This window comes from Pelmatolapia mariae, linkage group LG14 (assembly GCF_036321145.2).
Source record: "Pelmatolapia mariae isolate MD_Pm_ZW linkage group LG14, Pm_UMD_F_2, whole genome shotgun sequence".
In the NCBI taxonomy this organism is placed as follows: Eukaryota; Metazoa; Chordata; class Actinopteri; order Cichliformes; family Cichlidae; genus Pelmatolapia; species Pelmatolapia mariae.
Window position 1 is genome coordinate 5,106,633 of NC_086239.1, and position 15,865 is coordinate 5,122,497.

The 15,865-nt window shown below is 37.3% G+C and overlaps 1 protein-coding gene across 1 annotated transcript; it reads right to left on the bottom strand.

Moving 5' to 3' along the window:
- Window positions 1-4,109: 4,109 nt before the first annotated feature.
- kcnj13 (potassium inwardly rectifying channel subfamily J member 13) lies at window positions 4,110-13,676 on the bottom strand. Its single transcript, XM_063493855.1, has 3 exons — window positions 13,526-13,676; window positions 7,673-8,220; window positions 4,110-5,288 (listed from the first exon to the last, which is right to left on the bottom strand). Exons 2-3 carry the CDS (start codon window positions 8,187-8,189, stop codon window positions 4,714-4,716), a joined length of 1,092 nt encoding a protein of 363 aa, XP_063349925.1. The 5' UTR covers window positions 8,190-8,220; window positions 13,526-13,676; the 3' UTR covers window positions 4,110-4,713.
- Window positions 13,677-15,865: the final 2,189 nt, after the last annotated feature.

Below are 15,865 nucleotides of genomic sequence, written 5' to 3' on the forward strand. Positions count from 1 at the left end.
TACAAAGGACTCAGTGGGGTTTTTATAGCTAGTTGGAAAGTTGTACAGCTCTCACTCTAACATGGATAAGAATAGCTTAATTCAAATGGTTTAATGTTAGGTGGAACAACCAACATAAAACTAGCAAAATATTAATTTATTAAAAAAATGGATTTAATTTAAAAGCTATATGTATGCTCTCAGTACCAAACCTAGAAATTATAAGGTGCTCATTTAAGTCTTTTAAAATATTTTTTTTAAAGTCATTTAAAATGTTGATTTTGAAAAATGCAACTTCATCAAGTTAATGTTATTATCGGATTATACATTTCATTTACAAAATGGTTATTAGTGATTATTACTATGGTTATTTTTTTATCTGATAGATGTTAGAAACTTTTAAACCTTTACAGGATTAAATTTTCATTGAACAGGAAGAATTACAAATAATTGGGCCATTTCATTCAATGAACAAAATCACATGTTCTCTCACTGGTTAAGCAAACGGTGAGGCAAGTATTCACTGGTGTGATGTCACCTTGTGGACAAAATTAATAACATAAAATAAAACAACGCTATGCATATATTTATGGCTAAATTGAGTAAATTTAAAATAAATAATAAATGGAATACTTTAAAAAAAACTGGACCAAATTTCATTAAAATGTATTCTTAATCTAAAAGACATGAATTGAAGTTTCAGAACACAGATTACAGATCATGGCTTTTCTTCAGTGGTACTTTATTAATACCTTGTAAAGTACATTTAGGGGGCATTTAGCATGTCATACATGGAGAATTTGGACAAAATTGTTCAAGCATTATATCTTCAGCTTGACTAGTATACTATTCTAATAGTTTATGAAGCCGCCTCTCAAGAAATCATAAATTATGCTACTTTGAAATGGCATTAAATAGTAGAAATGACCAAAATGTTAGCACCAAAGTGTTACGTAGATTGATAAATAGATTCAGATCTTCCAGGACCTGAAACTAAAAAGTGTTTTTGAAAAAAAAAAAAGCAATGTATTAGCCAGTATACTTCACAGTGCTAATGCATCTATTTCTTCTTGTAGTCTCACTTTTGGACAGAAAGTACTTTTTTCCCAATGATGTTGATCTATATCTAAAACATAATTTAAGAAATCCTTTACAGAAACACTGACACATGGGCAGCAGTTTGGCTGTTGTAGAAGATGCAGTCCTCTCATCTTTTTTTAACAATATGCAGTTCACTACCTGTGGAATGACTGTAATGTTATCTGTTAGCACCATACCTGCAACACACTGAAATCACACTAGTAAAAATTAGTTTTTAAAAATTAGTAAATATTGCATATGTGCAGAACCTGCTCTGTTCTGAATGAGGTCATTGCCTTTAATTTGTCAGCTTTGAAGGGCAGAAGTAAATTTTGGGTTGCTATACAGATGTAGAAAACAGTAAAAGAAAATTGAAGTAATTATTATTTTCTGATACATAGATAATAAAAGAAATTCTAGAAGATCAAATAGATCCACAAGCCCAATGAAGCAGAGAGGCTCTAACCTAAACAGTGTAAGGTGCATTTTATGTTCCTGATCATTTTATTTAGTCTCTATTAATGTATTAAGTTGTAGCATGTTATTGTTGACATATAACCAACCCGTGTATGGATTGCATACTTTATCAGTGATTTGTTGTAGAAATGGACAGAGTATTTTTTGATGAATAAATTGTCTTTTGTTTTATTAGAAAAGTTGCCAAATATTAAAGTCAGCAAAATATATTTTTCAGCACTGTATAGATATTGTATTTCTGCTGTCTCTGTCAGAATGGTAATGTTAAACTTAACTGCAATAAATGATAAATAGAATGGTAAACAGCAAGCATAGCAACATTGTGAATCATTTTGCTTGTAGCATTGGCTTACTTTCTTTGAGGACTTGTTCCTACCCTCTCTACATATATTTCTCTATGTCTCAGAATGAAATTGCTTTTCTAGTTTGAGTTCCAGACTGATTAGCAGCTGTTGACTAACTATTAAACAAAATTGTAGTTAACAAGGAACAGAAAACAGGTGTGACTATGAAAGAGGTCATTATGGGCTACAACTCCCAAAGTCCCACATGATCCTGTTCATTCACAGTGTTCCAGCTGCTCAGTGTACGCTGTCCCAGCATCTTACATCTTGCTGCTGTGTGCTGTGGGGGGAGTAGGAATTTGGTACCATGTCTTGACAGTCTTCTTTTTTTTTTATCTTTGAACAAGGGAAATAACACCAAACAAACGTTTAGGTTTCTGTTGCAATGTTTGGTTCTTCAACACTTTGTTTTTTGTCACAAAAAGACCTTACTACGATCTTCCAGGGAGTAGCATTGCCAAAACAATCTGCAGTTGTCATGGGCATGTTAATCTAGAAGCTAAATTTAAGAAGTCTGAACTTCACAGTTTGTTTAGAAAATATTTATTTCCTGTAATGTACACTGTACAAAGGCACATACACATTTGAAGGAACATTTCCTCACTTTAGTCTGAAGTCACTACATGATTTCTTTTATAATATACCATATAGATAACACATAGATTCTCATTCAATGAACAGCCTTAAAAGAGAAAACTATTCTAAATGCAGAATTTTGCTATTCTACCTACTAGCTTTCTTTGCTTAATATAAAAACATTTAATATTGGAAAAAATGAAAATTATTCATTTTTGTATTTGCATAATGATTGAGACAATTATCTTTCAAAATAAAAGGTTTAATCCATAGACCAATCAGCAGTCAGTATCATTCTATCAATTACTACTGAGCCATATGCCAAGCAGGTAAGTCTAATGTTACACAGTTCACTTTACATCATGAGTGTCTTTGTTCTAATGGGATTCCAGAGATTATCCATAGCAGCTTACCATAACAACCATCTGATATTATGTTGTGATTGTCAGCTCATGCTGCTAGTCTACAGTACCGTCAGTTCTGTTGCTAGATCATAAGAATTAACAACATGAATGCCAGAGAAGAGTTTCTTAATTTTGTCCCTTGCTTTACTGTCTGCACTTCCAGTACTGCTGCTGCACCTATGAATTTTATAATGCTAGTCATCTCCTTTTTTTTTTTTTTGCTCCTTTTGCTCCTTTTTTTCTGTCATATATAAATTAAAGTTAACAGTCAGCAAAGTTGAATCTGAACTTTGAATACTCACATAGGTTAAGGATAGGAAAAGTTGTACTGTCAAACATTACCCTCTTTTTCTCATCATTTTTCTTCAGTCACTGTTACACCATGTACCCTGTTTCACAGCCCATGGCTTTACAAGATCACACAGACTTAGCCTGTTGGCAGGATAACTCTATGGAAGAAAGAGAGATGAGTCTAAATTTGTCATTGTCACTGTGAGCATGCTTGCAAATGTTAATGCAGATCACTGTACTTATTGTTATCCTGACCTTTTCACTTTTAATAACATGTACATTTTGTGAGTGCTGCTTTTATAGCTTTGCTCTCAAATGTATTTTTGCTAGAAAACTAATTCTATTTAATTTGATAATAAAGGTAAATAAGCAATTCTATAACCTCTATAAATAGATAATGTAGTGTTGCCACTGGGCACTCACAGGCAAGGATGACAACATGCAAACTCTTGATTCAAACCCAGAATATTCCTACTGGCCACTCCACCACTGTGTCACGTTCTGGATCATTCAGTTGTCATGTACTGTATTGCTTGTTGTAGCTGGGAACTGTAAGTTTATTCTGGCCCGCAACTGTTTATGTCTGGTCCCAGTCAAGTAATATTTATACGTTATTCCTGTTAAGTCTATCAGAACCTACCCTTTAGCTAGCTTAAATCAGTAATTTCTCAAAGCAGGTATTACATTTGAACATGGTACATCTGAATTTCTACACAGTAAATTGCTTACTTGGAATTCAATAAATATCTTATCCTTGTATGAGAAGCGTGAAAATTTAGTTGATACAAAATGCAATCAAACTGCTCCATGGCTCCCCAAATAAAAAGAAAAACCTAGAATAGATTTAAATTTTGGCTCCTGTGTACTTCTAACCATGGATTTTTCACAATCATTCTTTAAACACAGCAATTTTGCAACTTTCATTTGATTTTGGAGAAAAGAATTAACCAAATCTGGCAAGATGTGCAGTTGGTGAGTACCAACTGTCTGTTAGTGTGGTTAAAAATACAGTAATGGGGCAAGCATGACAGTGAAACTGCAGTAGCACTCAAGTGCTGTCGATAAGGTGATGCCTAAATATAAATTGTGTATTTTCATGAGCTGAGTGACCAAACTTTTTGATCGTACCTTGTAAGTTTGAAGTGTGATAACAGAACAGTTTAGACTGTTCTTATTCAGTCATGTAAATTCTTCTATGTTCCTTGCATTTTCATCATCTTGAATTACTTTTCCTTAAGTATTAAATGTTCAAACACACACATCTCCCTATACCCCACTCCGCGCACATTCTTCCATCCTTGCTAGTCAGTCATTTTAACTAATACAACTGCCAGTAGTTACTGGTTCCCCTGCTTTGAGCACTGAGGACTTGAAGTGATTTGAGGGAGGAGGTGAGGGAGCCTGCAGCAGTACTTATATATATCTGGCATACATTTGAATTTTTATAATGTTGAATCATAAATTCAAATTTACCAAATTCAATCAAATACCTCCTGACAACAAATATTTGCCTCCACTTGCATATTCTCTCGGTCTCTTTGAGAATCTTCCCTTCAGCATTCTTACTCCATCCTCTCATTGCCATCACCGTTGATCTGCACCACACAGTCCTTGTTCATAGGCTCTTTTGAATGGGCTGTATCAAAGTGCTGGTTGCTCACTGTGTACCTTCCACAGGCATCCAAACCCAAAGCAGGGACAAAGCGGCGGTCAAACTGGATTTCTTGGCGCAGATAAGAGGTCCTCTTCTGGCAAGTGTCACCAGTTCCCTCCTGCAAGGCTGATAGGAAGACAACTAACTCAAAGTGGGTTGATGAACCCTCACACAGGACAGGATAGAGGGGGCTCCGACGGTCCAGGGGGTGGTAAAAGGTGAGTGGGAAAATGAAGAAGGGGCATGGCTGCTGGCCCAAATGGTCCAAATAGAAGTCCAATGAAGTCTGGTGCAGAGCTTGGCCTTCATGCTCCTCGTATAGCACAGCACTCACCTTTACATCCACCAGAGGCCGCTGCAGCAGATTGGTGACTCGAAGCATGAGGCACGTCTGACCCAGGTGTTGGCCCACCACTGCCTGGTGGCTGAATTGTATGGCTCCTGCTCGCTTCTGGGGGCGGGCAATCTTGGCTACAAATGCACCTGAAAGTTAAGACGAAGTCTTGTTCATGTTGTTTTTTTAGCTGGTTAATCACATTTTTTAGTAATGTTTCTTTGTACTAAACCATAGCACAGGAAATATTTTTCTCAAGCATCATGGAAAAAAAACACAAAATGAGTAGTTAATAGTAATGGTTGCAGCATATGACCAAAGAACATGAAAACATGAAGTGCCATTAAGCTGAAAACTTTTTCTCAACTTATTATGAAATTATTTTAAACCTCTGCATATAAAAAGGATTATAATTCCTAAACACCTAATGTAATACTTTTGCTAAATGCTTTAAACCTCTCCACAAATCGCTACCTTATTATGGTGGAGGGGGTTTTGTGTCCCAGGGATACCAGGGGCTATGTTGTCTGAGGCTTTTTGTCCCCTGGTAGGGTCTCCCAATCTAAATTGATCCTGGGTGATGGACCAGACAAAGACCAATAAAGGAGGGGCGTGAGTGGCAGGAATGACCTGCCAGATCTGAAACAAAGTGGTGTTTTGTTACTGGACTTCTGTACAAACCACAGTTTGTCCATAACAAACACCATGTTCGAACATACAGGTGTCCATAAGTGCACTTGGCACCAGGACTCTCTAAGCAACATGTTGATGATTAATTTTGTAATCATATCATCAGATGTGTGGCCTTATGTTCTGGACACTCGGTAAAGAGAGGTGCTGAAGTGTCAACTGATCACCACCTGGTGGTGAGTTGGATGAGGTGGCGGGGGAGGATGCTGGACAGATCTGGCGTGCCTAAACCTATAGTGAGGGTTCACAGGGAACACCTGACAGAGTCCCCAGTCCTTCAACTCCCACCTCCAGCAGAGCTTCGACAGTGAGTCCAAATGCACTCAGCACCTCAACTGCTGAAACTGCTGCACTGAGCTGTGGCCACAAGGTGGTTGGTGCCTGCCGTGGTGGTAACCCCCGAACCAGATGGTGAAGGGAACCGTTAGGCTGAAGAAGGCTTTAAAATCCACGGTGGTGGCAAAAATGTAAAAATATGTAATGTCCAAAATTTTATGGTCCTAACTGTATCGAGAGGCAGACAACTACAGCAAGTTCATATAGAAATTGGGGAATTGTATGTCTGATAGAAAAGGTTCAGACTTTTGAAAAACATATAATATTTCTGCTTTGTTTCAATAGTAAAACAGAAACAAAAGGTAATAGACAATGGAAAGACTAAAAGTAAAATACAAGCACTTGGATAAACATCATTACTTTCCTCACTTGTTCTGAAGGTGTGCATTGTCATCAGATAAATGCACATTTCTGATTTCTATAAAGCAAAGGCAGTGATCATGACAGTGGAAACAATTTTAGACCAAAGAATGATGTTTAAACTTCAAAATATCTTTTAAAATTTTAGAAGCACAACTGTATTCTTAAAGTGCCCTATTTTTACATTACTATACTAAATGTGTCTCAAATCACAGATGAATAACTTAAAATATATGACTATTTCTTAAGCCTCTTACACTGTGCACTGCTTTTGGTTCATCTATTAATGGTAAACTGGTCATTTTTCAATGAAAAGTTGGAGCAGTGTTACTGGGTTGGACCTGGTAACACTCACACATCGGTAAAGTAAAGTGTGGCTTGATCTGTGAATTTTTGTGAGGAGCAGCGTAATGTTTGAATAAAGCTTGAAAAAGGTTCAGACAAAAGATGCCAGTGTCCAAGATAGAATAGCATTTCTATGGGATGAAGCCAACAATATTACATATCTAATTTTATGGCTATCTAGAAATATATTCATGGGATTTATCTCTGGAAGTGCAATACCTGGAGTATTCCAGCAGGTGTCACATTTTTTCAGCCTCAGAAGCTTTAAAACTGCAATCTCTGTTCTGCCTCATCAGGTTGGAATCCTATAGCTTTTTTTCTTATCTCAGGATTAATGAAACAGATCTTGTAACATGTTGTATTATAAGATATTTGTTTAATTAATCTTTAGATCTTTTGTTGTGCCATAAGATCTAGTTTTCCACTTCAAATGTTTATGATTAGGATGTGGATAGGTGTTTTGGAGATTACTGGTTTGATTTAAGACTGACTGAGACTGGCAACCTGTCTGGGGTGTATTTTGTCTCTTGCCCAGATTCACAAAGTCAGCTGTGAAAGGTTCCAGCCTATGAGAAAAATGTCAACATGAGCAATTTCACAAAGAAATGATAGCATAATTCATTTAGTATGATTTACACGTTTTCCTTTAGACTTTGGGCTACCACTAAAACACCTTCTATTGTGAACATGTAAATGTCAACTCAGTGTGGTAGTTATTTTCTGTTATGTTTCCCAAATAGTAAATTAAACTTAAGACTGAGAATTGTCTTAGAATAATTGATGTTTTGATGGAGAGATGTACCTGTGATAAATGCTTCCAGCATGAGCCCAAGCAGCATCTGTACAGCCAACAGTGCTATAGCACTGGGGCAATCTCCACTGGGGAACATAGTGCCATAGCCGATGGTTAGCTGAGTCTCCAGGGAGAAGGAAAATGCAGCAGTGAAGCTTGTAATGTGCTTTACACAGAGCACATGTCCCTGTGGGGGCGCATCATGATCCTGCACAGCAAGGTCCCCATTTAGGTGTGCCAGCAAGTACCACAGACAGGCAAACAACAGCCAGTGGGCCAGGAAGGAGGTGCAGAAGGCCAGGAGGACCCATCTCCAGCGCAGACTCACCAACAGTCCCCACACATCCTGCAGGGCCAACAGCCAGGCTCTGCGTAAAGTCTCATGCCATGAGCCCGAAGAACACACAGTGGGGCGAAGTGCACAGTGTCCATCTTTGGTGATCAGACGCTGGTGAGGTGGAGCGGACAGGAGAGGTGACGAGGAAGCCTTGCCACCTAGAACACTGCTGTTTGATTTGGTTGTCATGCTTATGGGCAAAGTGAAGGTGACGATGATCCTGAAATGAAATAACAGGGGAGCTGACTAACATAAATGATCAGTAATTATCCATACAACTTTTATCAGCATTTTTTCCCATACAAAAACAGATGTAAAGAAAAAAAAAGAGCAAGAAGTTAGTCACACTGTGGTATGAAATTTGCCTATGTATGGAAAAGAGGTGGGGTTGGGGGCTTTGTGATCTGTGGGTAAATTATTAGATAGCTCGCAATAGCTTCTCAAGTTCCTGTTTTCTCTCTACATACTTCATGTGACTGCTGTTTTGAATCGCACCATTTTGCTGAATAATTTCAGCTTGGTTAAAAGGACAATAAGTTCAGGTTATTCACTCCTGTCTCTTTTCTCCAGTAAATGAGCACAGAGAGCAGTTCCTACAATCTAAAGATTATAACTGTAATTAGTTAGTTGAAAAAAGGTCTTGATGCACTGCTGCCTGTAAGTTGGTGGATTCTTTTAGCTATGCTAAGCTAACCAAATGCATGTATGTGTAGAGAATAAAAAAGGCCAGTACAGCAGAAATCAATCACATTTAAAAAATGTTGGTCTTCTTCCTCTAAATCCAGAATATATAAGCTAAAACATTTTATATTCACTTTGCAAAATTTATGAATATATTTGAATATATATATATATATATATATGTGCGTGTGTGTGTGTGTGTGTGTGTGTGTGTGTGTGTGTGTGTGTGTGTGTGTGTGTGTGTGTGTGTATGTGACAAATACATTTTCACTGGAACTCTCACTTGATGCAAGTGTGGCAAGCTATCATTAAACTGAAAAAACAAAATAAACCTATCAGTGAGATCCCAGGAAGTGTATTCTGTTCATCTCAACATAACCCTTTCAGTGGGAGAACTGTGCAAGTGACTTCTTCAGTCTCAGCTGAGTTCAGGTTTCGCCTGCCTTATAAATAGTACATTTGTAAAATGACTGAAACTAGAACCAGGTGTAAATAAACTTCAGGACAGTTGTGCCGTCCACTTAGGTGGAGTTTGTTTGTTTTCCCCCATGTATAATTCACAACAATCCTCCTGGCACTTAAACCTATACACTATTACTCTGTTTTTACCGGAGACCCAGTTCTTAAGGTGGACCAATTTTGGTGTAGTGTGTATAGGCAGACAGAGAAAATACGTCTCAGATGTTCTGTTACTCCTGACACATAAGGGATCACAAAAGACTGTTTAGGAAGCGATTGTCCTTCTCTCCTGGATTGCTTGAAGCATTCTTAAGGTGTACTTCCCAGCTTTGACAAATCTCCAGCTGGGATAACTACATTTACTCAGGGCCTTTTTGATATGTTGTTGTTCTGCTTCCTTGGCAGCTGTGTCTGTTTGGATGGTGTTCAATCTCTGTTGTGGCATCCTTATGACACGTAGTGTGTTCTCCAGTGGATAAGTGATAAGAGTCAAATCTTAAATATTGATTATCTACTAATCGGAAGGTTGGTGGTTTGATCCCAGGCTGCTCCAATCTGCAAGTCAAATATCCTTGGGCAAGATACTAACCCCAACTTGTCCTCTGCTGTCTGCATGCACTGGAGTATGAATGTGTGTGAATGCTAGATAGAAAGAACTTCAGCATAGAAGAAGTGCTTGTATGAATGGGTGAATGAGCCAAGTTGTATAAACTGCTCTGAGTACTCAGGTAGAGTAGAAAAGTGCTACTATGATCTGGATACACTGGTTTAAAAAAAGTCAGTGTCTACTGTACACTTTCAAATGTTTCCCATTAATGATGGAATTTTCACAGTCTAACTCCTTTCATATCCTCTCTGGTGTTTATCTATTAAGTTAATGTGATTATTGAATTGTGGCACGTCCTGATTTTCTCCCAGGTGTCATTCACATACCTGAACCAATGGGTTTAGGAAAGGACTGCCTAAAGTTGGTACATGAGTATGAACAAACATAAGATGGCAGACTACAGGAACCACCTGAGATGCAGCTTCAGATGCAGAGAGTCAGCTGCTAAACGAACCGGTAAGGCATTTTTACAATGTTTTTAGCCAACTCAGGGACAATATCAACTCTGTTTCACAACTTCAGGAATGGAAATACAGAGGGTTTATAACAATTTTAAACCACTGGTTTGCCAGAGTAGGCATAAGACTTTTCTGTCTGGAAACAAGCAGACTCTTTTAGATGTTTTCTGGCAAATGATTTACTTGTACCAGAATGGTGGGAAGAAAGAACATCTAACTTTCTGTCTGTCTGTCTGTCTTTAATGCAATAATGCACAACTTTGTGATTAATATTAACTATAGCAGATATATTTGCAGGCAATCCTCACAAGCAGAGAGCTAGTCCTGTCCTCTCCAGAGTTTCTATTTCTATGTCAATATTGTTGCCAGGAGATTAGAGCAGGTCCCAGCTGGGAATCTGTCTGAGGAACACAGCAACATGCAGAGTAGGAATGCATCTTTCATCTGCAGGGAGCTTTAAACTTACTGCACTACATGGCTCTCCACTTGTCTTGTTCACCAGTTACAATATACATTTACCACCCTTTTACGCATTTATTAAGCAACTCCCTTTTACATATAAACACATCAAAAAGATAATGCAAAAATATTCAAATACTTAATTCTCTCATACATTTCATAACTATTTAAAACACAAAGAGGAAAATAAATATGTGGTGTGGGTTGTCAGTTACTGACAAATTGAGGTAATAAGTGGAGTGGTGAATCCACTGCTGATCATTTTGTAGTTTGTCTTTGGCTGCTGGGGAAACATCAGTCTGATTAAATTAAGCCAAGCTTTTACATGGGAGCCATGTGCTTGTTTCCTTGTATTTTCCTTGTAATTTTAGTCTGTAAGCTGTCACTGGATCAGCTTGTGATCACGTGAGCCATTGGACAAAGCAGAACTGAGGCAAAACATAAGTGTCAGTCACATTTCTGTGTGTTCAGTACAGATCTGGAGTCAGCATGTGGTTAACCTAGCTTAGTATAAAGACTAAGAGCAGTTCCAAACGAGTATGCTGGCTCTATCCTGTCTAGCAACTAAGTAGCTAAGTAGTAGTGTTCTATATTGTTTGTTTAATCAGAGATGTTATAAATTATAGATGAACCACCTAAAAATCCCTAACCACAAATCTATGGAAAGTTCTATATTGCCAAAATGGCAGATCTATGCCATATACAACTGTATCCCCAAAAGCCAGTTGCCTGCTTCATAAGAACTAAATCAAGGCGTGGACTGGTAGAAGCAATGTAGAAGTAAACATGATAAATGATAAAATGATTTACATATGAAAGTGTCTCTTTTCACATTTTTCTGGTGTTAGAAAAATGTGAATACTTGATACACACATTACAATTCATTGTAATAATGTTAAAGGAGTACATAGATATAGAAGTCTTTTTTTTCTTTCTTTTTTTTACATAAAATGCACTTTTTAAATTTCTTTTCCACATGGGGTGATTCTATACATGCATGTTTTATGTGACAGTGACCAATGATGAGTTAGTACATAATGTTAGTAGCACAAAATTAACTGCCCAAGGTGTTATGTTAAAATAGGGTTGAGTCATATGAATTAACAATAGGTACTTTGTTTTGATTATTAAGCAAACAAAAACAGAAATTAGCAAACAAAAACAAAACAAAAAAAACAGGTTGTGATCACATGGACAGATAGATTCTTAGCAAATTCTAAATACATTCTTGTTTCTGCGCAAACATGTGTCATATTCGATCTCTACCATCTCTCTCTGTGGTGCTTTTGAGTACGTCTGTGAGGAGATACAATGGCGAAGGTAGGATCACTGTGGTAGCCGATGTCATGGAAAAAATGTAGATATTAGAAAACTACAAAGACTGGAGGTCAGTCTTCTGAGAAAAGACTGAGCTCCAGGAAAAAAACAAACACTCCAGCACAGGGACAACATACCAACAGTGTGCCATTATGCTTCAGTTTAATCTAAATTCTAGCCAAAATTCAAACATAGTAGTTTTGTTGTAAAAAGTTGTTTGTTAGTTCTTGAATATTTTGAAAAAGAAAAATATTAATATTAAGTATTAGAATCTTATAGTTATATGCCTCCATCAATTAGTCCAACAGCAAAATTAGAGTCAGAGTTCATGAAGTAAATTGAAAGAATTCAATAGGTAGGCACCAAAGCTTAGTGTCACTGCTCCGAGTGCAATACTGCCACAATGTCTCCTACTCATTTTATGCTATGATGTTGAATAATCTGTGATTAATGGTCATAATTCTGTTTGCGTTTTTTCTGTTTTCTAAGTCGGTAACTTAGACTTGAGAATGAATTCAATGTTAGAATTCATGGTCAGTTGTCAAAGTTAATGTTTCTGTCAAAAAGAGAATTCCTCTAGACATTTAGGAGACGAAATATAAGGCCCACAGCTGAAGTCAGTTTTGTACTTATATATATTGTATGTGTTTATATGCAAAATATTTTAAATAACTTAATTTAAGTGATTATGGTGTTGCAGATATGTTTTTTTCTCCATTTCTCCACACTGTTATTCATAGGGCATTGTGTTCACTTAAAAACAAATTTGTAAGAACTACAGACACAGACTGGCAGATGCAGTTTGCCTGTGAACCACCAAACTTTCAAAACAGACACTACCTTGAATATTTTATACATAGCAGTTGTGGTATCATGTTTGTAAAAACACTAGGTGAAGCTATCTCTGTAAAGTTCATTAATATACTATGTAAATATTGCTGTTTAATGCAGTATGCAGTCTGTATGAGTTCAGTTTTTCTGACCTCATAGAGATTTCTGTTATTTATACTACAGTCTCGTTTTTGTACGATGATGTATGATGAATACTTTGTGTAACTGCTTTACTTACTTTAACTAATGGAAGTTATTTACTCTAAGTAACAAAAATTTTGCCTGATAGTGCCTCGAAAGTCTTTTTCGTATCTTTGTTAATGTAAAAGGAAGTAGACTAGTTAGTGGAAATGTGTGCTTATTGCCAGCTCAGTGGGGTGCACCTAGGTTTATATAACAATCAGGCTGCAGCTGTTCACTTCTTGTATTTGAACAAGCAAGTCTAAATACAAATATGAGATGAGTGATCATCTACATCACTGTAGCAATCATTAGTCTACTACATCTATTACAATTATCAGAGCCCACAAATTTCACTGATGTTACCCGACCAATCCTGTTTTTTATTACAAAGTCAACAAGTTAGATTAAAATAAGGGCACTTCAAAGGTTCTGCAGGACTGATGAGGTTGATCAGCTGATAACTAATCACTCACTATCCATGTAGCAGTGTTTCAAGTCTGTCAGCATCACACGCATAAGGTTTTACTTACCTATTACTGTAGTCAGGGCTACACACGGCCCTATGACCTTTTCACCTTAGAGCTGATCTGAGGTCTGACAAGTGGGAAAAGTGGCTGAAGCAAATAGAGAGACTGTGCTGTTAGATCCTTGGAAGATGAGGTTTACTATCCAAGAAATCCTTAGCAGAAAGTGTCACTCCAGAGAAGTTTTTCAGTGTGGGAGTGGGACTGAGCACAGCTCCTCTGATCTGCAGCTTCCAGCTCTGGGGTGAGGATGATTCAGTTGGTCACATTACTCTGCATGGAGCCTATTAGTGTTCCCGGAAGACAGAAGATGGGGGAAGGGGGAAAGAACAACACCTTGTCACAGTTCATTCAAAGAACTGCTTAGTGCTGGCTGATGTTCTGCAGCTGTGAAAAATTGAGTTTGCTGCTGGGGGGCATATATGTGTATGCATATATGTCCCAGTATTCCCTATCTGTTAATATCTGTTTGTGAATATACGTTTTACATATTTGCTTATATATCTATTAATTTTATGGTAACTTAATTATGGTATAAATATGTTTTGAATTGATTTTCTATATCTCAACTCTTAATGGAGGAATTAGCACTATTCTTTCCTCATTTGGTGTTTTGATGATGGTGGTGCAGAGTACTCTTTAATAAATAAAAAACAATACCATACAGTAGATGCTCATATAAATTAGATCTGGTGACTACAAAGTGGCTGCCCTTCTGATAATGTGATCCTGGAAGTAAATGTTTAGGTTTGGGCCTTTCGTAATTAAATTTACTGCAATCTTCTGCAAAGACAAAAACGTAAAGAAAATTCTGTATGAAGCCTTGTAATCAAAGGTTTTTTACTTTTTTTAAAGTATGGAGTGACAGCTCGTTGGTGCAGTGGAAGCACTGTTGCCTCAGAGGAAGAGTTCGAATCCACAAACTGGCCAGGGCCTTTCTGTGTGGAGTTTCCATGTTCTCCCTGTGCTTGTGTCTCTTTCCGTACATGCAGTTAGTGACTCTAAATTGCCCACAGGTGTGAATGTGAGTGTGTGAATAGTTGTCTGTCTCCCTGTGATAGACTGGGGACCTGCCCAGGGTATACCCCGCCTCTCACCGTATGACAGGTAGAATAGACTCCTGCCACTCCTTGCGACCTGATAAGGAGAAATGGAAAAGGATGGATGGTGTGACAGCTATGTCCTAAATTCATTAAATCGTAAGAAAAAAAGGTGTGCATGACAAGTTGTTAATCGGACTTTGACTTTGTTGAAAACTAACAAAAATACTATTAGCATTAAGTATTTTTGTTGGAGTAATGTAATTTGCATGGGCTGGATCAATTCAGTAAAATTAAGCTGGACTCAACTGCAGTGAAAAAGTTGATTCGTCAAGTATTCATTAAGTTGTTCTAAGTCAAGTACATTAGGTTGGAATGACAGAATTGCATAATGCTAAAATAACGCAATTTAATCACATGGAAATTTTTTCCATATTATTTTTTTGTTCATTCAAATAGTTATTTGAATGAACATACAACCCCGTTTGAGCAAGGAAAAACTCGCTTTTAATAGGAAGAAACCGGCAGAACCAGGCACAAGAAGGGGCAGCATTCTGATACAACAAGTCGGGGGTAAGTTGAGAGATAAATGACATGCTGTGGAAGAGAGCCAGAGACTAATAACTCATAATTAAATGCAGAGTTGTGAGAAGTGGTGAGAGAAGGAGAAATGCTCAGTACATCAACGAAGGCTGACTCTCTATATCCTTCTTGAGCATATCTGTGAATCCTCTCTATTGTTTCCTCTTTTCCTGCTGCCTTGTATCCACAATCGTGTCCTGGAACATGTCCAAAGTACCTCAACCTTTCTAGCTTTGTCTCTAGTGCACTCGATCTGAGCTGTCCCTCTAATATACCCATTTTGAATCAGGTTCATTCTGGTCATTCCCAGATCTGACCATCTTCAACTGTGGCACCTCAAATTCCATCTCCTTTCTCTTTGATAGTACCATCATTTGCACATCATATGTCATATTAGGTCTCACTACCATCTTATAAACCTTTCCTTTCACTTACACAAGTGGGACAGAATAGTGCTATAAAGGAACAAGTCCATTTAACACTGTTTGGATGGTTGACCCCAGGTAAATAAAGTCATTTAACTTCACCATATCTACTCCTTGATTGTTACAGCTGTCTTGTTTGGATTCACGCCTTCTTTTTTTTTTTTTTAACCAAACTAACAAATACTAAAACTACAGATCTGCTCGTATAGTTATATCTCTACTAAGATGTATATACACTTAGACTTTGTACTATATTTTTTATTTTATTTTATTTTTTAATATTCATATTTTGAACAATT